Here is a 24,675-nt window from a genome sequence, read left to right as displayed (position 1 = left end):
GGTTCTCCAACGTGACCTTTACGGGTGCCAAGTCTGGGTCCCGTGCTCCTGACATGTCTGACCAGCAGCTTAGGGACAGCTTGGGGTCGCTCACACCTGTCTCATCACCTTCCGGCCTTTGCCCAGGCTGTGCCTTTGGCCAGACTCCTGCTTCTCTCTTCTGAAGCCTGTTTGCCTGGTGACCATCTAGTTCTCTTCCTTTTGTTTTTGTGTTTTTTTAATGTTTATTTATTTTTGAGAGACAGAGGGGGAGAGAGAGACAGAGTGCGAATGGAAGAGGAGCAGAGTGAGAGAGAGAGAGAGAGAGAATCCAAAGCAGGCTCCAGGCACAGAGCCCAACCTGGGGCTCGAACTCACGGACTGTGAGATCATGACCTGAACCGAAGTCAGACGCTTAACCCAGTGAGCCAGCCAGATGCCCCCGTCTAGTTCTCTTCTGAGCTTGGGTGTGGGCATCATTTCTGGGAGCCATCTCTGACCCCCATGAGCTGGCTGAGGGCCCACCCTTCTGGGCTCTCTCTGTCTGCTGGGTTTACCTCTGGGGTGGCACATTCTCTCGCAGTGTATTCCGAGGACAATGGAAGCCACTGATAGACCTTGGACACAAAAAGCCGAGACTGTATATAAATTTTAAAATTCTGTCTCTGAAGATCAGGTGGCAGGAGGATTGCTTGGACCAGGCCAGGGGCCAGCAGACATGAGAACCTCGCATGAGAAATACAGGGGGTGGGTGATAAGTAGGGCAGTGAAGGGGGAAGGATTGAAGGGCCTTTGGGGGGTACAATGACTGAGACTTGGTGACATTCTCTCACAGTCACCACTTTGCTTGCTTGTGTCCCCCCTTTACCATCCAGCTCCTTCAAGGGAGACACTGGGCGAATAAGTAAACATACCAAGAGACTGGTCCAAAGTCACAAAGGTAGTAAGAGATGAAGCTGGGATTTGAACCCACGGACATCAACAAAAGGGAGTTTAAAGCTGCTACTACCCACCCCCCCCCCCATGAATGTATCTCCTGTCGGCCCTCTGCCATCTCCGGGTCCTCACGTCCCTGCGGGAATCCCGGGGTGCTCCTACAGGCCCTCCCACCGGGGGAGTCCAGCTCAGTTTCTGTCCCTTCGGGGGGGCCCCTTGAGCCTGGTGTATCTTCTATGTGAACTCCCAGCCACGGCTAGGCAACATCCTTAGCACCCCCCCCCGACCCCCACCACTAGTGTGCAGAAGACCGATAACCCTTGATTTATCCCCAGTGCCCTTAGGCAGGATGTTTGTCACCATGTGTCACCCATGCTTCCACGAGACATTGAAAATAATTAATAAGCTCTGGGAAGATGAGTCTGATGGGAATCTTTCGTGTGAGTGAGCACCTTCCTCCCCAGCCAGGAACCACGAGACAGGTGGCCTGGGTATTTTATTCAAAGAGACAAAAAAAATTTTTTTTTTCCTTTTTAAAGATGATGTTGGAGTGAATTGACTCAATATTAACATAACCTCCTGTCAGAGGAGATAAAAACCAAATTGTAATTGGGTGAAAACATGGTTATCGCGGCCCGTTCGCCCCACAAATATTGACACTTCCAATGCTGTTACAAATGGAGAAAGGCTGGTTTTATGATAGGCCGGGGGTGCTGTCTACGCATCTCCCCAAAAGGACCCGTGACAGTTGAGAGCTGTGGAGGGCCAGGCCCCCGGAGCAACCGGCCATCCCCCAGCATCATCACAGACGTCTTCACAGTCATGATATTGGTGGCAGGCATGCGGCTGGTTCGGGACCAAGCGTGGGACCAAGCGCTTAGATGCCATGACTTAATTTGCACCCCCCCCACCAACCCACTTGAGTGTAGTGAACGCCATGTGAGCAGGACCTCTTCTGTTGGGGACCAGAGTGTAGGAGTGCGTCCGCACACCCCAGATGCTCTGTGGATCAGTGGGGACTCCCAGGATGGGCCGTGAGTTTTGGTGGGAAGCAGCCCCCTCATTTCAGGTAGGAGGGAGCCCAGCATATAGGAGACTTGCCCAAAGCCACAGAGTTTGGGGGGAAGTGGGATTTCTTTTTTAAATAACGTATTTTGAAGGAATTTCAAGCTTAAAGTGGCAAGAATAGTTAAGAGGATGCCTGTTTATCCTTCATTTAGATTCATCAATTTGTGGGGCACCTGGGTGGCTCGGTTGGTTAAGCGTCCAAGTCTTGGTTTCTGCTCAGGTCATGATCTCACGGTTCGAGAGTCCAAGCCCCGCATCAGGCTCTGGGAAAAGCCTGCTTGGGATTCTCTCTCCCCCCCTCTCTCTCTGACCCTCCCCTGCTCTCTGTGTCTCTAGGTAAATAAATAAACTTTAAAAAAGATTCATCAGTTTGTAACATTCTACCACATTTGCTTTCTCATTTTTTCTCGTTCTGAATCATCGAAAAACCAGTTACAAACACAATGCCCCTTTGTTCCGCTCAAAACGGAAAATTTCACGTTGATAAAATACTGTTTTCTAATCCAGAGGGTCAACGAACTATGACCCACAGGCCAAATCCAGCTCAAATCCAACTGCCTATTTCTTGTTGTTGTTGTGTCTGGTTTGTTTGTTTGTTTGGTTGGTTTTTGATTTTTCTTTTTGCCACAGCCTGAGAGCTGAGAATGGTTTTCATGTGTGTGTGTGTGTGTTTTTAATTATTTATTTACTTTGAGAAGGAGAGAGACAGAGAGAGAGAGAGAGAGAGAGAGAGAGAGAGCACAAGTGGAGAAGGGACAGAGAGAGCGGGGGAGAGAGAGAGAATCCCAAGCAGGCTATGCACTGTCAGCACAGAGCCCAACGCAGGGCTCAGAGTCACGAACCATGAGATCATGACCTGAACTGAAGTTGGGTGCTCAACCGACTGAGCCACCCAGGTGCCCCTGGTTTTCATGTTTTTCAATGGCTACATTAAAGTAGTTAGATAAGTGGGGTGCCTGGGTGGCTCAGTCAGGTGAGTGTCCAGCTCAGGTTATGATCTCATGGCTCGTGAGTTCAAGCCCCGCGTTGGGCTCTGTGCTGACAGCTCAGAGCCTGGAACCTGCTTCGGATTCTGTGTCCCCCTCTCTCTCTGCCCCTCTCTGACTTGTGCTTGGTTTCAGTCTCTCAAAAATAAATAAACCCTAAGAAAATTTTTAAAAGAAAAGCAGTTAGGTAAGTATGGTACCTACATACAGATATCTATATCTATATCTATATCTATATCTATATCTATATCTATCTAATCTATCATCCATCGTCTATCTATGTACCATTCATTTTTGCCTCTTTGCCTGCAAAGCCAAACATATTTACTATCTGGTCCTTGAACAGAAAGTTTGCCAGCCCCCAATATTATCTGCTGACGATTCAGATTTTGTCCATTGCCCTCATCAATGTTCTTCATAACAAGTTTTCTCCGTGTTCAGGATCCAACACAGGATGCAGAAGTGTTTGTGCTTCGTTTTCATGATGTTATGGCCCCTCAGTCTTTCCGTCTCTGTCTTTCCTGATGCTGGCACTTTGGGAGGGGTTCACGCCAGCCGTGTTCACCCTTCCATTCGGGTGAACTGGAATTTGAGCCCCTGTATTTGTAATGTCGGAGCCTTTGGGTTTTGTGCAGGTTTGAGGGTGTTCTTGGGGCATGGGACTTCTGATTTTAAAACCAGAAACGTCCCCGGCAAACAGGGGTGAGTTGCCCATCCTAGGGCCGGCATATCCAGCACCGAGGAATTGTGAGGAAGATAAAGGAAGGTACCCGTGGGTTTCGGGGAGGGGGGGATGAGCCAGATGCCCTCTTGAGTGCCTTTTCTCGATTATCTGCTCATTGTTGCTCTTTGGATGGATTCCTACCGTCCACATGTGTTGGCCGGTGTCTTGCTTTTTTTGCTCCATTTATGCGTGCAAGATTTACGGGTATTATCGTATGTCGCAGTTGGTTCATTCTCCTTGCTATTTCTGAGACTATATCACAATCTAGCCATTGTGCTGTTGATGGGCATGTAGGTTGCATCCAGATTTTGGTGATTAAGAATACAGCCTCTGTGGGCATTTCTTCCCCGTGTTATTTTATTCGGGAGGCAGGCGGGTGTGTGTGTGCATCTCTGTAGGGTGTAGACCTAAAAGTGTAGAATCTCTGGGTCACAGTACACCTGTTTCTTTAACTGCGGTCGATGTAGCCAAATGGTTCTCCCGAGTGTCCGTAGACACGTTTACTCCGGCCAGCCGGATATGACAGTCCCACCGGTGTCCCTTGTGGTCAACACCTGCTTTTGTTAGTTATTCACATCCTAGCCGTTCTGAGGGAGGAGGTGTTCCGTGGGTCTGTTTTGCATTTCCCCGATGAGTAACGAGGTGGATCACCTTGTCGAAGTAGATGGACCATTTGGATGGCTACTTCTGTCCTGTTCAAGCCGCACGTGCCTCTTTCAAACTACTGGCTCTTTTTCTTAGTGATTTGTGAGATATGCTGGATGTAAAACTCTTTGCTCGTAATGTATATTGCGAATAGTGTCTCCCACTTTGCAGACAAACTCGGGGCATACTGCTGCATTCTCTTAGCTTTGCCGTTTTACGAACAGAAGCTCTTCATTGCCAGGTAACCCAACTGGTCAATCTTAGGTATCTTGGAATCCAAATTTAAAACAACTTGGTCAAGCACAGGGTGTTCTGGTTAGCCGAATGTTCTGGCTAAGTGAGCGTGGTGGTGCAGGGTGGCCGGAAGCCCACCACCCTCTACCCGGGTCTCTAGCCTGGACTCAGGATCCAGCCCTGGAGGTTTGCTGGACACGTCTGTGGTCACTCTCTATGCAGGACATTTCCTCCTGCAGGGGAGGGTCCTGCCCACACAGCCTGCCCCTTGTCCTTTGTGTGGAGCTGGCTGTCTGGACTCCGGCCGGTGTCTGGGTCAGAGACCTGTGCTCGGGAGGAACTGGGAGCGGCCAGGCAGCAGGTGGCTTCCCAAGGGGGTGTTCAGGACTGGCTCAGGCAGCAGGGGCAGTGGGCAGCTCGGGCTGCAGACACAGGCGGCCCCGCCCCTCTCCGGACCGGGACAGATTAGTGATGCACTGAGCTGACCTCTTTCCTTGGCTCCCTCAGCACATGTGGGTGCAGCCCCTACCGTGTGGGGACCCAGAGGGGAGCGAGCCCCAGGTGGCCTCCAGGAGCCCATTATCTAGTGGGAACACGGGGAGGTACTCAGACAATAACACTATTTAGGGGAGCAATGGGGTGCTGGGACAATGGGGTGCTGAAAATATAATAAAAATAAGGGCATGATAGGATGGGGGCAGGGGAGGCGTTTTATGTGTACCTTATCCTGCTTTTCCAAGGTTTTCTTTTTTTTGGAGAACATCAAGGTACGCGAAAGCCACTGCAACCAGAGGTGAAGGCAAGAAGGAAATTCGTAAAGTCTGTTTAATCATATAGTACCTGAGCAGTCCTTAGATCCTATAATGCAAAATTAGGAAGGACTCTTTTTTTTTCATTTTAATTTTTACTGAAGGATAGTTGGAGTACAATATTATATTAGCTTCAGGTGTACAACCTAGTGATCCGACCATTATATGCGTTATGAGATGCTCACTGCCGTAAGTGTCGTTACCTTCTGTTACCGAGGAAGGACTCTCAAACCCTCAAAGAAATAGACTCCAAACAAGTGAAAGGAGGTCTGTTTTACTCAGCAGGGGGGAAGCCTGGGCCACAGGGCTTACAAGAAAAGGCTGTGGGTTTAAAATTCAGGTCCGGTCCTGGCCTCATTCACCACTTACAAGCTGTGTGATCTTGACAAGTTAACTAACCTCTCTGAGCCTCAGTTTCTTCATCTATACAATGGTGGTGAAAGTCCCTACCTCAAAGAGTTGTTACGAGTTGCAAATAACATATTCATGGTAAGCATTCAGAGACTGGTTATGATTAGTCCACTACTAACAATGATTATTTTTACTCTGAGGAGGATGGAAACCAGAAAGCATTTCGATGCATCAATAAATAATGATGCACAGGGTAAGCAAGACGATGGAACGTTTAATATGTGCTCAAGTTGTTTGACCAAGGACACAGAGAGTAACCACCAGATGGTTTTAGGAAGTTTCCCCTTGGGGCCCCAGTCATCAGACTTCTGAGCCGGATAGACCATTGGTGGACCTGGCCTGACATTTTTAATATGTTTGCATTTAATAAATTTGTTCGATATCAGGGCTGTCTATAGTTTGAGATGCCGCTAATTCCCTTCGGGGGAAAGCCTTCCTACGGAAGGTTAATTCTTCCGAGCGCCCTGACGGGATGTCAAGGCCTGGGATGTGTCGAGATCAGCCCGCCAGAGACACCGTTTCTTAGAACGCTTGCCCGTGGCATTTGCGATGCAGGATTCTTAAATCCTCCGAGTTGCTCGGCCAGACCCAGAAATCCAAGTTCTAACAGCTCTGCCAAAACATCAGCATTTTCCCCTCTCCCCGCCTCATTCCATATGTCTGGCCCACTCATCTCGTGGCTTAATAAGTCCAAAGCAAACATTTTCGCCAGGTATTTAAAGCCGGCAGATGGCTTTGCATAGGCAAGTAATATGCTATTCATCGGGTTGTAGTTGATGTATATGTGATGGGAATCTCAATCGCCCTCCCAGGGAGTGCAGGGAGGGGAGGAGGGAGATGTTGCAGAGAGCACGCTGCAGATGAAGTCAGCAGTAGGGAAAGGCTCCTTGCGGCGGCGTGGGCTGTGTGGTGGCCCAGGAAGAGCAGGGGCTTGGAGTCCCATTGGCTCGGATCTGATCCCGGACAAGTCACTTCCCCTGCCCGGGGTTACCGTTTCCCCATTTGTGGGCTGAGGCCTGCCTCGCAGGGCAGCTGTGGGCCGTAGTGGTAAAATGAACAGCGAGGGCCCCCACGGTGCCTAATAGAGTCGGTGTTGGAGAAATCTCCTTCCCTCGTCTTTTTCCCACTGAACAATCAGGAAGGGGGGATATTTATCCCCCTGTGAGGAGGGATCTGTACACAGAATAGGCAGACAACGAATGATTGTTATCCTTCCCCAAGGTTTGGATCGAGCTACTTTGGTCCAACACTTTTAGCAGATCAGTCAGCAAACACTATCACCAAAGGTTTGTTTTTTTTTTTTTTTTTTAATTTTTTTAATGTTTATTTTATTTATTTTGTGAGAGAGAGAGAGAGAGAGAGAGAGAGGATCCCAAGCGGGCTCTGAGCTAACAGCGCAGAGCCCGATGTGGGGCTCGAACTCGCAAACCGTGAGATCATGACCTGAGCCAAAATCAAGTGTCGGAGGCTTAACGGAGGAGTCACCCAGGTGCCCCTGCCACCAGTGGCTTTGAGTGTTGACTCTGTGGCTGACAGCGCCTTCCGGGCTTGGCCGGATCTAGATTCCCCAACCACGTCATTGCGAATGTGTTTCCTGCCTCAGCACCATTGATGTCACTTTATATTCTCAGGCCGTCCCTTCTTTCCTGCTGGGAAGGACTGCCAGACACTCCGACCTCACATCCTGCATCACAAAGGACCAACTTCGTTCCTATAGTCTCCCCAAAATCCCGGCGTCTTCTAGGCTCTTACCCCACAGCTAAGCGCTGGCGAACGGGAAGTGGTGTTCTGATTGGCTGGGCGGAGTCACATGCCCTTCTCAGAGCTTGCTGGGGGGGGGTCAAATCTATCAGATACACTTGGACATCTGGGGGATGGGTATTTTTTTTTTTTTTTGGCAGGGGAGATGGGGTGCTGCTATCAAAAGAAGGGAGATTGGGGCACCTGGGTGGCTCAGTCGGTTAAGCGTCCGACTTGAGCTCAGGTCATGATCTCGGGGTCCGTGAGTTCGAGCCCCGCGTTGGGCGCTGTGCTGACCGCTCGGAGCCTGGAGCCTGCTTCCGATTCTGTGTCTCCTTCTCTCTCTGCCCCTCCCCCGCTCATGCTCTGTCTCCGTCTCAAAAATAAATAAACATTAAGAAAAAAAATTTTTTTTAAAAGAAGGGAGATTAAATGCTGTGCAGACGCATCGCAGAATTTCCCCTGTAAAACATCCGTCATGGGCACCACTGTTACTGGAGGAATGCAGTGCAATGGCTCAGACTGGGTGTCATATTCCAGGTCTGCCACTTAGCACTTGTGAGACCTTCAGTAAGTCCTTGACCTCTCTATCCTAAGTTTCCTCGACTGTAAGAACAAGAATGGTTATTGACCCTACTTCAGAGTGTCATTGTGAAGGATAAATGAGTTCATACAGTAAAAGTTCTCAGAGCAGTGCCTGGCACAGGTAAGGGCTCATCTTCATAATCCATGTGCATGGCAGCCCCTAGGCTTGTGCAGTGCACAACGAATACAACTGTACTCAGCAGTCCTGCTCAATGAAAATACGGACCATTATTTTCCCCATTTTGTGAATGGGAAAATGAAAGTTCAGAGAGGCTAAGTCACTTGCTGAAGGTCGTAGGCTCATAGATAGAAATTTGGGATTGGACCCCGATTCTGCCTGACCATTGGGTGTGTTCTTAACCACCAGGCAATGCTGTGGTAACGATGAATGTCCCACCTTGTGGTGGATGAGAGGCCATATTGGGAGAATGCACTGCCAGCCCCGTCTTTTGGTGAAAAGTGCTCAGAGCAGTGCCTGGCACAGAGTAAGAGTTGGTCATAACCAACGTCCATGACATCCCTTGTCCAGATTCATGCAGTGCTTTGATCTGTCATTTCCTCTTGCCTGGGAGAGCACCAGGCTTCAAGGACATTCGGGGCTCTCCCACAATCCCTGGAGAGTCAGGACCTCACCAGAACAAAGCTAGGAAGCCCTTAGTTCATGCACAAGGTCAGGAAGCACGTTCCCACCTGTAGCTATAGCATAGAGAAGACTCCTAGGTCAAGGGGCCGGGGCAGAAATGACACCCTGCCTGGATGCCCGCCTTTCTGAATTCGAGCAGATTCCAGGGAAGGGTGCTCGATTGAATGACACCGTGTGCAGGAGGAAGAGAAGCTTCCAGTCATGGAAGGCGTTGGGTGCTTTGTTCCATATACCTTCAGTACTGTCGTGTTGGTTTTACGAAAAACTAGATTTGGAGGAGAAAAGAAAACATGAACGTGTACGAAAATCAAGTCCGTTGTCTCATTGGGAGCATGTTGGGGACCCAGCCCCAAGACAGGTCTGGAGAGAGATGATTGTCCCCTGAACCCTCTCCACCCTGCATCTTGGAGGTCTGGCAGGGAACCAACCCAGAGGGCTCGTCCACGCAGAAGATGGTGACGCAGAGCCGAAAGGTGTGAGGTGTCCCCTGCCCCCTGGGATCCTCAGTGCTTACACTGGCTACGAGGACAGGAGAGTGGACCCCCATAACCCTTCCTGAGGGGAGTCCTGGCTGCCCAACTCCCTTCTGCTCTCTGACTGCTCCTCCTGGAGTGCCTCCCGGGAAGGGAGGGCGTTTTCCAAGCAGCGTTGGGCTGTGTCACTCCCCCGAAAGGTCTGATCTCAGCCCCAGCATGACTTGCCACCCGACTTCATAAAAACGTCACTCAAACAGCCCCCATATGGAAATAACGTGCGGTGAGTTATTCTTACACCGGGTCATCCATAATGGAAAATCAGCCCGAGATGGCCCTGTATTTCTTCCCGCTCCCTAAAGTGTAATAAATTGACATTTTTAAAGCTCGGCATTTAGATGGCTTGTCAGCGGCAGCCCGGAGCCTGCCCGGTGGGGGCCTCGGGCTGGCAGGCGGCTCTGGTTTTGCCCCTCCAGATCCTACTGGCTTGTGTGCCTCTGGTGGGCCCCCTCCCTCCTCTCTCCCTGGTCTGCCAGGAAGCCTGAAGTTCCTCCCTGCGATGGTGGGAGCCGAGGCCCTGCCTCACCCTGGTGGCAGGAACCTGACATTCTTTCTGTCATTCTCCTTGCCTCCAAAACGGGGTTAAAAACACCCATTTCAGGGCACCTGGCTGGCTCAGTCAGTTACGCGTCCAACCCTTGATTTCGGCTCAGGTCATGATCTCACGGTTTGTGGGATCGAGCCCCGTTTCAGGCTCTGCGCTGACAGTGCGGAGCCTGCTTGGGGTTCTCTCTCTCCCTCTCTCTCTCTCTGCCCCTCCCCTGCTTGTGCGTGCACGCACTCTCTCTCAAAATAAATAAATTAAAAAAAAAAAAAACTTTCTTAGGCTGTTAAAGGGAATGAAAGGGGCAAACAAGAGTGACAACTGTCATTACTATTTTAGGGTTTTCTCGCTGCCAGACACGGTGCTAAGCACTCCCAGGGTCTCACTCACTCACTGCGCAGGACTCCGTAGTGATACGGCTCTGCCCAGTTTACAGGTGAGGAAACTGAGGCACGAGGTCACGTGACCAAGTGAGAGAGGCCGATCCTCCAGACCTGGCTCTATGCCCAAGCTCTGACCCCCACACGTGGTGGGAGCTGGCACTTCGCAAGCGCCCGGAAGTGTTGGTTTCGTTCCTCGTCCCTCGGGGATGAACGTGTTTATCTCCGGGAGGCTCCTCGGTGCCAGGAGGCTCCGGGGATGATGCGTGTTTCCTCGGTCCCACTGACCGCAGGGATTCAACCCCCGAGTTCTGTTCCATTGTCTCTGACTGATCCAGCCCCCGGCCTGGTCCAGGCCGTCATGACACTGCCCGGGGGGTTCCCATTGGAACACCAAGCCACTGGGTCAACCATTCACTCTGCAACCGAGCTTTCTCTTTCTCTTAATCCGCCCTCCCCGCGCGGTCCAGACTTTCCAGAGAGTTCTTTTCATGAGGGGCGGTGGAGCCCAGCAATGAAGAACTTGGACTCTGGAGTCAGACGCACCAGGCTTCTCCGCTGACCGGCTGCGTGACCGCTGGGCAAGGCCTCTCCGCTCTGTGAGCGTCGGTGTCCTCATATATCAGCCAGTCCTAATGGAGGTACCCTGCTCTCAAGAGCTCTTACGGGGCTTTTCTGAAGCAAGACGGAGAAAGCACAGCGCCCTGGAAATGGTCCCCAGACAACGGTAGCAGGTGCAGCTGTTCATGCCAAAACCCATCGGGGCCAAGATGATCCTATCCCAAACCCAGCAGGAGCTAAGAATAACCCCAATAGCCATGCCCGTCTCTGTCCGGGGAGGCTCTGAGGGCCAGGGCACCGTGCTGCCAAAACCCTCAGCCCAGGTCGGGAACTGCTGTCCTTGTCTTTGGAACCACACTGTTCCGTTCCTGACAGTGGCTGTGGCTCGCCTCTTGGCCCCGGGCCACGCAACTTGGCCTGGCAACAGGGCCCTGTGTGATTCCTCCCTCCCTTCCGCTGTTAGTTATCTGACGTCATCTCCCAGGACGGCCTACCAGCTCCTGCCCGCCCAGACCTTTTCTTCTTGGCACATACCACAGTGTGTCCTCATCGGCTGCCCTCCTTCCAGTTGTGTCCGCTAAAGCCCATCCTGCCCACAGCAGCCAGGGGTAGATCATGCCACCCTCCTCCTCCCGCTCCACCAGAGGTTTCCCTACTGACTGAGGTCGGTTCACTAGCTTCACCAATGTGCCCTTTGCCCCATCTGCTACTTCAGCACCCCGTCCCCCTCCTCCCCGTACAGCTGTCCAGCCACACTGGCTCCCTTTCTGTCCCTCAGCACCGCTTCCGCTTTTGTTCTTGTTCCTACCTCAGGACCTTTGCACCAGCTACTTCCTCCACTCAGGGCACTCTTCTTCTTAGATATGTACATGGCTGCATCTTTCAGGTCTTAGCTTAAATGCTTCTCCTTAGTGAGGCCTCCGACTCCTGCGAGAACCAGGGCCTGGCCTTGCTCTGCCACCTCTGTGCCTTGCCCAGAGGCCCCTGGAGCCTCCTGCGGGAAGATAAGACGTCTCACCTCCTCTGTCGATGATGCTCTAACAATGCCTCCACATCACACACCATGCACCTCAGCTGTCCCACCCAGGGAAACGGGCTGTCCCCCACCGAGCCCACTGCAGGAATACATTGTTCTTGGGGTTTTGGAAAATGGGAGTTTTGTGGATGGTGGCTGCCGGCAGTGGGGTGGGGCTAGAACTAGAGGTGCCAGTGTGAGAAAGCTCAGGGCCTCGATTTCCCCACGTGTATAATGGGATAATAGCCATGCACACCTCACAGATGAGGATTACGAGGGAAAATGAGAGTAGTACCTTTCCCAGAGCACTTGACCGGAGATGTGCGAATCATTGGTGACCTCCATTGTCCCCGCCTTCCGTTGCCATTAGCATCATTCTAACATCTGGGCTGAGCTCCGGATATCCTGAGGAAGATATTCTCTGCCCAGTTGGGAAGGAGATAAAAATGATCCCGGACGGGCTCTTGGCCAGTTGTCCTGGGGTGGCCTCCACCTTGGCTCAGCTGTTTTCCTTTTACAGATCAATGGGGCCCCTTCACTTACTCAGTGGCCTCAGGGATCAGAGATTGTATGCATGTCATTTCATGAGGACTCCAGCTTGCTTTTTTGTTCTGTCTTGTGAGCACGCACCTTAATATTATTAACTGTTTTGGAGGGACTGTGGCTTGGCAGTGAGAAAATCTGTGAGTCTGGACAATATCGAGTGGCGTCTTCACTCCTTGCAGCTGTGTGACCTCAGGCAAGGCACTGTCCCTCTCTGAGCCCTGAGTGTTTTCCTCGGGCGATCTCTAAGGGTGTTTTCTGCTCAGAGATTCTAGGGTTCGGAAATCAAGGGGAAACTGACAGGTGCAGAATGGACTTAGGGTTTGTGCCCGGATGTGGTTTTCTCCAACAGGGAAAGTCTGTCTTCTGGGGCCATGGAAGATAGTTGTACCTATTTTGATGGCCCCACTTTGCTAAAATAAGAGGCCTACTGTGTGCCAGTGGGTGAACATCAGATGAGACAGAAAAGGGTGAGAAAGAGAAACTTTGTTTAGGTCAGTGGCTCTTAACCTTCAAGAACCCAGGAAAAATGCTTACATGGCAAATATGTTGCATACCATTTAGAGGGGGTTTACAATTCTGAAACCTGGTTAAGAAACATCTACTTGGCAAGTTCCCACTGACTTTTGAGCACCTCCTCCAGAAGGCCTTCCCCGGTTTCATCCTGTGTTCCCAGTGTCTCCATGGCTTTCTTCCTGTGCTCCTCAGGGAGGCTGTCCCTGCCTGTCTTCCCCACAGCGGGTGGGAAGGGCCCAGGCTGACTGCTCTCTGCCTGCACTAAGTGGGTGTCAGCAAATATTTGTTGAGCAGAGCTGGGGACCAGCTACTGTCACTGAAGCGGGCTAGCCTGATTTCATGGGACAGTGCCCGTTCAATTTTGAGTATCTCAGAGCCTGGCCATCTCAGATGCAAACACGTTCTCCTCCCCTCATTGTGGGTTGATGAATAGCTGTGAAGACAGACGGGAGGAGAAGATCATCTGTAAATTATTCTGCCACTTGGGAGGGGCTGGGCTGGGCTGGAGGGGAAGGACATTCAAGGAGGTGGCATCATGAGGCTTTTCCCTTCTCTTCCCTCCCATTCTCTTCCCTTCCCTTCCCTCCCCTCCCCTCCCCTCCTCTCCTGTCCCCTCCCCTCCCCTCCCCTCCCCTCCCCTCTCCTCCCCTCCCCTCCCTTGTCCTCCGTTCCCTTCCCTTCCCCTCCCCTCCCCTTCCCTTCTCATTCCCCTGCCTGGTGCAGCTGGAGCAGAGTGAAGCCAAGTGTGAGGATGCTTTGAAGACCCAGAAGGCGCTGACTGCGGACCTGGAGAGTATGCACAGCGAGCTGGAGAACATGACCCGGAATAAGAGCCTGGTACCTGCCCCTTCCTAGAGTTGCGGGGACCTGGGGCCAGCATAGGGCTCTGGGAACTAGCATGGGACCACTGTGTACTCAGCACTACCAGAGGGGCCGAGGGCACTTACTGAAGACTTGCCGGGTCAACACTCTGAGAGAGCAGGCATCCTATTATGAGCTGAGCACTATAAAGCTATAAGGGCATATGTGAGGATCAACTATGTGTTCATCTCCCCAAAGGTAGTCAAGGAAACTTGTTGTAGACCGACTGTGTGCTCAGCACTGTGGGGATGCATTCATTGTGAGCCTACTGTTTGCTCAGTACCCTGGCTGGGAACAAAACTGTCTGTGGTGTGCCCATAGTGTGCTCACCACGTGAGTGGTCCCAGGCCCCTGTTGTAGCCCTACTGTGTGCTCACCATCATAACAGGGGACTTGGGCATTACATTTGGGTTACTGCATATTCATTCTTACACGTGGAGACAAGGGCATCCCTCATGGGCCCTCTTAGGCTCACTCCTCTAAGGTACCCAGCCATCTATTAGGAACCTACTATGTGCTCACCACTGAATGGGGGAAATGAACATATATTATGAATCTAATATATGGGTGAAAATTGGGTGTGCATTTCTAAGTGCCCTGTCTGGGTGTACAAGGTTGACTTAAATTTTTACTCCGCATCTAAAATCCCGAAGTTTAGGTATAGCCACAGATTCATAGGCAAAAGCTTGTCTCCAGATCCCTGTTGGACCCTTTAAGGGGAACTTACCACAAACATTCACACACACACACACACACACACACACACACACACGAATGTACACACTTACCTACAAAATCGCCAGACACGCACACAAAATAAATGCCCTCATAGGTAAAATATGCGTCTAATTTTATCCATCTGCCCAATTATCTATTTACAGAGCACCTGCTGTATGCAGGCCGAGTGCTGGGGATGTCTCTGTGAACAGAACAAAGTCCCGGTTCTCGTGGAGATTACAGGGGTTTGCACTCACACTGTGTCCCAGGCGCACTTAAAATGGACATAACATGTAATCCCGTGTGGGCTTACATGGACACACGTCCATCCACATAGACACACGCTGCCCTGTTACACATGCACATGCATGCACACACACCCAGAGCTGTCACTGACACCCCCACGGCCAGCCTCTCAGGTGGACGGTCACTCCTCTGATGCACGCACAGGCGAGCCCCCGCACTTTGCTCCTCGTCAGGCCCCTGCTGTCACCTTCCCACCCACCCTTCTACCTCCACCCCACCACTGTCCTGCCTCCCGCCAGGTGGATGAGCAGCTATGCCGGCTGCAGTTTGAGAGGGCTGACCTGCTGAAGCGCCTCGATGAGGACCAGGACGACCTGAACGACCTCATGCAGAAGCACAAGGACCTCATTGCTCAGGTAGCGACGGAAAGTGGAAGGAGGCTTGGTGGCCTTGGGCCGGGGAGGCGGGAGATATTGCCAGGGGGATGTGGTTGGGCCCCTCCTCTCTGGTCTGAGGACCTTGGAGGGGTAAATGCCACAAGGATAAATAGGGATTGTGAAATTTTGTGGGGTCCTGATAGAGGAGGATGTCACCCTCAGATGGGCATGCATTATTGGAAGACATCTCCACCAAGAAAAGTTTTGATTTATTTATACACCTATCTACACATTCACCCACCCGCATGCCCTTTTTATATATCCATCAAAATATTCATCCATCCACCATTCTTCTGCTCATTGGTCCACTCATCCACTTATCCCCAATTTTTATCCACCCATCTACCATCCACCCACCTATTTACCCATCCATCCAGCTACTCACCTATCCATCCCTCCATCCCTCCCTCCCTCCATCCATCCATCCATCCATCCACCCATCCATCCATCAATCCATCCATCATCCACCCATCCATCCAGCCACTCATCCATCCATGCATCCATCCAGCCAGCCAGCCAGCCATCAATCCATCCATCCATCCACCCACCCACCCACCCATTTACCCACTCATTGATGCCTCCATCCACCCATCCATCCAGCCGCTCACCTATCCATCCCTCCATCCATCCATCTATCCATTCATCCATCCACCCATCCATCCACCCATCCATCCAGCCACTCACTTATCCATCCCTCCATCCGTCCATCCATCCATCCATCATCCACCCATCCATCCGTCCATCCATCCATCCATCCATCCATCTCTCCACCCACTTACCCATTCATCACCCATCCACCTATCCTCATTTTATCCACCCATCTACCCATCCACCCATCTACCCGCCCATCTGTCCACGCACCCACCCAGCCACTCACCTGTCCCTCTATCCATCCATCCATCCCTCCCTCCACCCACTTACCCATTCATCACCCATCTACCTATCCATTCACCCTTCCATCTATTCATCTACCACTCCATACATCTATTGAGATATCCGTTCATTTATCTAATATTTACTGTGCCCCCCATCATGTGTTAGGTACCATGTCAAATGCCAAGGATGCCACGTTGGGCAAAAGCATATCCCATTCCTGCGTGCATGTGGCTCCCAGTTTCATGAGCTGGGCAGACCTTCTCACATAATCACCCAGAACAGAGGGAATGTTTGCAAACTGAGCTGACAGTCCAGAAAGGAAATGAACATGGTTCTGGGACTCCTGACTGAGGTTAGAGGTCAAGGAAGCCTTCCCTGAGGAGGTGGCCCTCAGATGGAGATCCAAATGAGGAACAGGAGTCAGTGAGGTTGAATGGCATAGTGAGGGGTGTGGGAAATGTTCCAGGCAGAAGGAACAGCACATGCAAAGGGCTGGGATGGTGCATTTGAGAGCCTGGCAGGAGGCCAGCGAGGGGAGTGTGGTGCAAGATGAGTTTGGCAAGGCCAGCAGAGCAGGGGCTTGGGGGCCGAGATGAGTTTGGATTTTACTCTCTGTGTGATGGGAATCATTGGCAAGTTTTTTCAGGGGCACGAGCAGGAGAGAGAGGATCAGCCAGGATGCCACGCCTGGACGTACTTGTCTTGTCCTACGCTGGATCCCAGAGTCTAGAAAGAGTGCCTGGTGTGGAATAGGGCACCCAGTAAACAGCTGGTGAATGAATGAAGACTGTGGCTGGCTTGTACTGGGGAGGCAGAGTGGACATGGGCGAGGGATGGACCCAGGAGGCAATCAGGAGGCATAGTGGCAGGCTGGGGCACGGCAGAGGCTTGGGGGTGGAGCTGACAGATGAGTGAGGGCATCCCTGGCAGATTTCTGATCTGCATAACGGGGAAGATAGCCCCTCCAGGAGTAATGAGCATTATCCCCACATTGTACCCCAGAGGGGACCCGTGGTACAGTGCCTACCAGGCTTCAGGTGCATCCTACCAAGATGGGATCCGTGGGAATTTCTGCTAAACAAGGAATAACGGTAACAAAAATAACCACTGATATATTTCATCAACATTAAAACAGCCATCACCAAAATAGCCTATGCCATCTTCTACCTTTGTGAATCACACCTATTTGGGGTCAGAAGGGAAATTTCTTCATTTGATCAGTTACAAAAGCAGTGTACTCCTATGCGCATTATAAATAATTTACAAAATACATAACATGCAGGAAATAGAAAGTGAGGGGTCTGCCTTCCCCCTGGAATCCCTCTCTTTGGAGATAATCATGCTTAACAGTTTGGTTCTACTTTTTTTTTTTAAAGGATCTTTATAGTCTCCACTGCATTTAATCTCTGAACAAACCCTACATGGAGGAGCTAAGCAGAGACTATCAGCCCATTTTATAGATGGGGATACTGAGGTGCAGAGAGGGCAAGGCCAAGTCTAGAATCCCAGTCACTTGACATGCAAGAGTTCTCTTCCCTCAGTATCTGGCCCTACCGCTGTGGCCAGCCCATTTCTATCTGGGCTCTCAAGGGTATAGAACAGCATGCCGGCAGTTGACCAAAGCCATCAGCTTATATAACGGGAGTGACTCAGCGGACATTGAGACGAACAATGTCGGAAGGATGTGAGCAGTAACTTTCTGGAACGAGCCATTGTGTCACAGGTTCTGAGAGTCTTAGACATCTGGGGGTGGGGAGAAGGGATTTCCAGCAGTAGTTTCCCCGCAAAGCCTCAAGGTGACATTTTTTTTTTTTTTGTCTCACCAGTCTGCTACTGACATTGGGCAGATCCAAGACCTACAGCTGCAGCTGGAGGAAGCCAAGAAGGAGAAACAGAAACTTCAAGAACAAGTATGTGCTCAGAGCCGCCACAGTGCGGAGACGAAAGGAAGGGTTCCCTCTGGGACCTCCCAGTTTGGATCCCAGAAACTGTCACTCACTCATTCATTCATCCACTCAACTTCAGTTGTGCACCAAAGGAGTTGAGAACGATCCCAGCAGACACACACACACACACACACACACGCTGACTTTTGCTCATGCCAGTGTGACATCCAAAGACGCCCTGTGCAGTGAAACTCATCAGCCATTCAGTGCAAGAGTTTCCCCCTCTGAGAAATGGTTCCAAGGGGAAAGGGATGGTCTGTGCAAGACAGGACCATTGTCCTTTGTGAAATCTTCCTTTGAAGCCATATTTCCTCCAAACGCCCCTGAATTTCACTCATTAGCTAGGGCTGCTATCATCCATGGGATTCTCAAAGCGCTTCTAAGGTCTGTCGCCTGTGCCTGCTTAGAGTTTCTGTCGAAATGACAGAACCTCAAGCAAATGTCCATGGGGATGAGTAATACCAAATACCACAAAAATAATAGCAGCAGTAGGCATCTGTTGGGTATTAATCATATACCAGGCGCTAATCGCCTTCAATCCTCAGACAAAAAAAAGGAAAGAAAGAAAGGAAAAAAAGAAAAAGAAAAAGAAAAAGAAAGAAAGAATGAGCTCATGGAAGGGACCCGGCCTGCCCAGATGCATCCGGCTGGAGAGTGGCAGAGCCTGGCTTTGAAGTCTGGTATATATGCTTGGCTCCCAAGCCCACTTTTGGTTGCATCCTTGGGTGCCGAAGCTCGCGGCTCACACGCTGGCTTTGCCCCCTTAGCAGAGCAGGGAAAGGAGGTAAGCAAAGGACTGACTGAGTCTTGTGTTGGACATGGAAGACACGGGAAACATCACCTCCAGCATCTGAGATGCAGGGGCAGGGTTTGGCATGAGGGGATCGGCAGTTGGCACTTGTGTCTTTAACATGTATCACCAGAGCCAGGAAGGAGGCCGTGGCAATGGGCCTGGGGCTGAGTCCTGCATATGTCTCCATTCTGGGACTCAGGGCCAGCAGGTGGCCAATGGATCTTTTGGGCTCGTTCCCAGCTGCAGGTGGCCCAGATGCGCATCGAGTACCTGGAACAGTCCACCGTGGATCGAGCCATTGTCAGCAGGCAGGAGGCAGTCATCTGTGACCTGGAGAACAAGACGGAGTTCCAGAAAGTGCAGATTAAGAGATTTGAGGTATGCGTGGACATGTAAACATTGCTCGTGCCTAGAGCCGTGGGGCTTTCGTGTAAGCTCCGTCCGTCCTCTGACCGTCCCTCCATCCACGCATGCCTTTCTCTGGATACACATTCCTCACCCGTCTCTCATCCGTGTTGCTTCCCCCATTCCCTCTTTTCTGCCTTCCTTCAACCACGCGGTCCCACAGATAACTATCCATCCAGCCTACCCACCTCTATGTATCTCCATCCACGTCCATATGCCATCATTCCATCCATCACCCTCCTTATGTCTTTTCTTCCTTCCTTTCTCCATGCTTTCTTCTCTCCCTCTGTTCTTTCCCTTTCTTCAGACCTTGACCCCTCTGTCCGTGTTTTTATCCATCGGTCCCGTTCTGCCTGTCCCCATCTGACCACTCATGCACTTATGCACCCGACACTCACTTTGAGCAGAAATTTATTTTGCACCTAGCGTGTACCAGGCTCTGTTTTAGGCACATGAAAGACAGATGTACAAAGCAGATTCTGCTTTTCAGAAACATGGGAGTTTTGTAGGAGATGTGAGTAAAATAGGTACATAAATACCCATAATATGGACAGAGGGCTGTGAGGTTTGGGGGGCAAGGAGGTCTTTTTAAGCTGAGGAATCAGGGAGGCCTCCAGGAGGAGGTGACATTGATGCTGGATCTTGAGCAGGGCAGGTAAGACGTGGATGGGCTGGGGTGAGATTCAGTGACAACATTCACATTTAGCTCTGCAGGCCAGAGACATGGACGTCACCACTGTCAAAGTTGTTTGTCATTAGCCACTCCCCTGATGTTCACCGCAGCCCTGTAGGGAAGGTAGGATAGGCCTCACCGAATGAACTACAAGGTGTCGGCAGAGAGGTCGAGGGACCTGTTCAAGATAAAGCCGTTTAGTGTCAGTGACAGGAGTAGATGGACCGGGGATCATCACTCTCCCCTGGTCCCAGGCTGTAATTTCTCCGCAGTCAGCTGGCTTAGCCACTGGACGATGGTCCATCTAGAAATGCGAGGCTGAGGCTGCGTTCCTCACTTTGAGCCATTCTTCCAATCCCCCGTTGGGCACTTTGTCTCTAAGAAGGCTGTGTGCGATATATGAAGAATGGAGAAAGATCCTTCTTTGCCTTGACCCTCAGAGCTTCTCGGAGCTGCTCAAGGGATCCCTCGAGGCATAATTGTCTCTGCAGATCACCATGGAACTTTGATCTACTACACTTTAAGTTTATATAATGTCAGGCTATATCCGTTTGCTTGAATCTAGCATAGTCAAGCGATAGCAGAAAATAAAATAAAACTATGATTTTAAAAAACCCTTTATGTGGCAGATTCCATATCCAAATTCCCTTTCCCCTCTGCTGTTGTGACTTGAATTTAGCAGAATTCCAGGCCTCAGGGACATCTTTTGAGAACTATTCTTCTTCCTTTTAACACCCCCCCCCCCACCCTTTGAATTGTTACCAAACTCCATTTGAAAGGCGAAGGGCAATTGAATTGTAACGCTTTTCTTCTAAACCATGATTCAGTCTCAGATCTGGAGAGGGGCTCAGCGTCTTGCTCAAGGACCTGAAATATTCATGTGGGCTCCCTTTTAGGTCAACACTAGAGTATTTGCCCATCAGAATCGATTGGCTGCAGGCATGTTGGCCAACTAATGAATTCTGCAAAACAGCACTTGGGTTTGTTTTCTGTAGCACTGGTGATGCCCACAGCTCTCTTCTCTCTATTTTTTCATTGTGTCCTCTTGGCTTTTCCCCCTGGAAAGGGAAAAATGCCATAAAACATTAGAGCTGAGGCTCAAAGGACCTTATCTGACCAAAACCTCCTCAGTTTACAAATTGGGAGACCAAAATCCATACTGGGGAAGGGGTTTTGATTTCCCAGCATAGTGTTCTCCCCACTGCACGTCTTTGTAAAATGATGAGGGCTGCTGTAAATAGTAATAATTCCCAACTTTTGGGGCGCCTGGGTGGCTCAGTCGGTTGAGCTTCCCACTTCGGCTCAGGTCATATCTCGCGGTCCGTGAGTTCGAGCCCCGTGTCGGGCTCTGTGCTGACAGCTCGGAGCCTGGAACCCGCTTTGGATTCTGTGTCTCCCTCTCTTTCCGCCCCTCCCCCACTCACACTCTGTCTCTCTCTCCTTCAAAAATAAATAAACATTAAAAAATTTTTTAAATAATCCTCAAGTCTTATCTAGAATGTTCTATGTGCCAGGCACTGAACTAAGCCTTCTGCAGAACTTAAACGTTTTCAAGTCTGACGTGATCCCTAGGACATAAATACTGTCATCATCTCTATCTCTCAGAGAGGTTAAATAACCTGCCTAAGGTCACACAGCCAGGAAGAGGCAGTTGGGGGATTGAACCTAGGGCATATTCAAAGCCAGGGTGCTCAGCTGTATGCTAGGCTGCCTCTCTGAATAGCAATTATCATTTGCTAGGTTTTTTTTTAAGTTTATTTATTTATTTTGAGAGAGAGAGAGCACAAGCAGGAGAGGGAGAAAGAGAATCCCATGACCCGAGCCGAAAATCAAGAGTCAGTCACTCAACCAGCTGAGCCACCCAGGCGCCCCTCGTTTGCTAGGTTTTTAAAATAAATTCTTTGTTTCGGTATCAGAACTCGGGATTGTCGTCCTGATTACCTTATACAAGGGCAGGGAGACTCAGCAAAGGATTTCTCTTGCCGGAGCCCCCTGTCTCGGGCGCCTGGCCTCTAACTCCACGGTGCATGTGTGCTCTCCACACCACCTGCCTCCAGGTCCTGGTGATCCGGCTTCGGGACAGCCTGATCAAGATGGGCGAGGAGCTCACGCAGGCGGCCAAGTCTGAGTCCCAGCAGCGGGAGAGCAGCCAGTATTACCAGCGGCGCCTGGAGGAGCTGAAGGCGGACATGGAAGAGCTGGTGCGGCGGGAAGCGGAGGCCAGCCGCAGGTGCATGGAGCTGGTGAGTGCCCAACGCTGGCTCTCCTGCGATGGAGGGTTTCGGGCGCAGGCAGGCGTGCCCGCTGCCTGCTGAATCGGAGCCCCCTGGGGCAGGTCTGGGCCTTTGGGAAGCAGGGAGACACGGGAAGGGGCCGGGCGGAGGATCCACACTGCTATTGGCTGCAGAGCCTGGGGAAGGCCCCAAGTGGGCCAATGGCATTCACTGCTGCTGGATGGGCCGCCCAGCACGTGTACATGTCAGATTCCAGCCTTTCTTTTCCTGCCTCGTGCGTTCCACTCCAAAGGCAGGAAAGCCTCGTGGGAAGAGGAAGGAATCAACATTGACTAAATGCCCAGCTTGCATCGCGTCTTAACACCCATATCGTAAAATCCTCATAACAGCCCTGTGAAGTCAGAATTATTGTCCCCATTTTACAGATGAGGAAACTGAGGCTCCAAAGGGGTGAGATAACTAGTCTAATGTCACATCTAAGAACTGTCAGAGCTGTTTCTGGGCTAATAACAGCAACAGCAAAGATAAAAGTACTTCCAGGTAGGTACTATTCTTATCTCCACTTAGCAGCTGGGGAAACTGAGGCAAGGGGACAGCAGCACGCCAAATGGAGGCTCAGAGTGGTACATACACTTACCCAAGGCTACACACACGCTAGTAAGAATTCGAACCCAGGCTTGTCCAACTCTGTAGTCTGTGTTCTTATTGACTAAACCGTGCTCTGCTCCCTGGTGTGATTTAAAAATTTTTCTCCTATCCTGACAAAAAAAAAAAAAAGGAAGAAAGTAAAATAATAAAAAAAATAAAAATAAATAAAATGTAGAGTTTGGCATTTTACTAAATTTCATAGGGAGATAAAAGGGGAAAAAAGGTAAGAATTTGTTTCTTGCCCCATGGGAAGGTTTCTCCCTTCATGCACTGTATTTTTCTAAGAATGGTTCCCTGCATGGATCACAGAGCATCTCAGAGAGCTGGCTTCTCCTTTTCCCCACGAGGTCTGATGTCCCTAGAACTCCAGGTTTCTGCTTCTGTGACCCGGGAGACATCTGGCACCCCCTTTGCCTGCCACCATAGAGCCTTCACTGAGACAACCCACCACCTGCCAAGGCTTGGCCAGAAGGTCCCTAAATCACGGTCTTTATCTCTTCCCGCCCCGTCCATTCTGGTTTTGTGACAGGTCTTGCCCACTTGTCCGCCTGCAGCGAGTATATTTCTCGGGCCACTGCCTGCCACGGCTGGTGTCACTCTCATAAGCTTTGCCCTTGACAAGCCATCAGGCAGGCTGTTGTGTGGGGGGAGGTGAGGCTCCGCACAGAGACCCAGGTTCCCAGACAAACCCCAAGCCCCATAACTGGCAGTTTCCCCGCCTCCCATGGCCAGGGAGAGAGAAAGGCTCTTTCCTCCAGTTGACAGAATGACTTCCTCATTCACCAGCCCTGTTTCTCATGCAGCTGAGTTCCCCACCTGCCATGTCTGGCTGGAAGCGAGAGAACATCCCAGCCCATCTTCTCTGATGTCTTCTTTAACCGGCCAGACCCCCAGGCGTGCCAGCCAGATCAGATAGTGGCTGTCTTCCCCTTCTCTCTGCTCTCCTGTTCTCCCTCTCACTCCTTTCCCTCCTTCTCTTCTCGCTTTCCTGTCTCTATCCCCATTTCCAGGGACAAGATAGAGACAGGAAAGTGAGAAGAGAAGGAGGGAAAGGAGTGAGAGGGAGAACAGGAGACACAGAGAGAGTGAGAGCAGGGAAGGGGCAGAGACAGAGGGAGACACAGAATCCGAAGCAGGCTCCAGCTCTGCGCTAACATGCTGACAGCAATGAGCCTGATGTGGGGCTCGAGCCCACGAACCGTGAGATCATGACCTGAGCCGAATGTGGATGCTTAACCAGCTGAACCACCCAGGCACCCCAGCTAAGATCTTTAAAGGCCCTGAAATGCTGAAAAGATTATAGTGCACTCCCCACACCCCCCCCCAATATAGGAACCAAAATAAAAACAAACAAACAAAAAACTGTAAAACACAAAGCTTGTGTGTTTGCCAAAATGAGACCTGTATGGTTCTCCGCTTTCCGATTGCAAGATGCTACATAAATTTGCCAAGACTGAATTCTGCTCTTTGTTTTGGTGTGTCTGTGGTTGGGCAGTGTATTTTCTGGGTCTGCCTTAGCAAAGTACCAAAAATTCAGTGGCTTCAAACAACAGGAGTTTAGCACCATCCCGAAAGTCAAAGGCCTGAAATGAAAGTATTAGGAGCACCAACACTCCCACTGAATGTTGTGGAGGAGAATTCTTCTCTGTCCTTCCAAATTCTCGTGGCTCCAGGCATTCCTGGGCTTGTGGCCACATCTCTCCAGTATTTGCCTTCTTCGTGGATGTGTGTCTCAAATATTCTTCTGCCTTTTTTCTTCTAAGGACACCTGCAATTGGCTTTAGGGCTCATCCCTAAATCTAGGTGGATTTTATCTTGAGATCCTTACCTTAATTATACCTACGAAGAGACTTTTTCCAAATAAGGTCACATTGCCGGGTTCTAGGAGGCTTTCCGGGTTTCGGGGGCCACCCTTCAACCCACCCCGGGAAAGGAGGGCGTGTTCCTGCTTAGCCGGTGTGTTCTTACCATGACCCCGCACAGCTTG

At 50.8% G+C, this 24,675-nt stretch overlaps 1 protein-coding gene across 1 annotated transcript in view; it reads left to right on the top strand.

Annotated features, from left to right (window-relative positions):
* The window catches only part of MYO18B (myosin XVIIIB), a 242,643-nt gene that overhangs the window by 148,812 nt on the left and 69,156 nt on the right, over nucleotides 1–24,675 (top strand). Inside the window, exons 34-39 of the mRNA XM_047828294.1 lie at nucleotides 13,576–13,689; nucleotides 14,595–14,675; nucleotides 14,976–15,092; nucleotides 17,816–17,899; nucleotides 18,969–19,106; nucleotides 21,864–22,049. Of these exons, the coding sequence (XP_047684250.1) occupies nucleotides 13,576–13,689; nucleotides 14,595–14,675; nucleotides 14,976–15,092; nucleotides 17,816–17,899; nucleotides 18,969–19,106; nucleotides 21,864–22,049 (720 nt within the window). The remainder of the gene's footprint in view (nucleotides 1–13,575; nucleotides 13,690–14,594; nucleotides 14,676–14,975; nucleotides 15,093–17,815; nucleotides 17,900–18,968; nucleotides 19,107–21,863; nucleotides 22,050–24,675) is intronic.

This window comes from Prionailurus viverrinus, chromosome D3 (assembly GCF_022837055.1).
Source record: "Prionailurus viverrinus isolate Anna chromosome D3, UM_Priviv_1.0, whole genome shotgun sequence".
NCBI classification, from domain to species: domain Eukaryota; kingdom Metazoa; phylum Chordata; class Mammalia; order Carnivora; family Felidae; genus Prionailurus; species Prionailurus viverrinus.
This window is presented reverse-complemented; position numbering and strand designations above follow the sequence as displayed.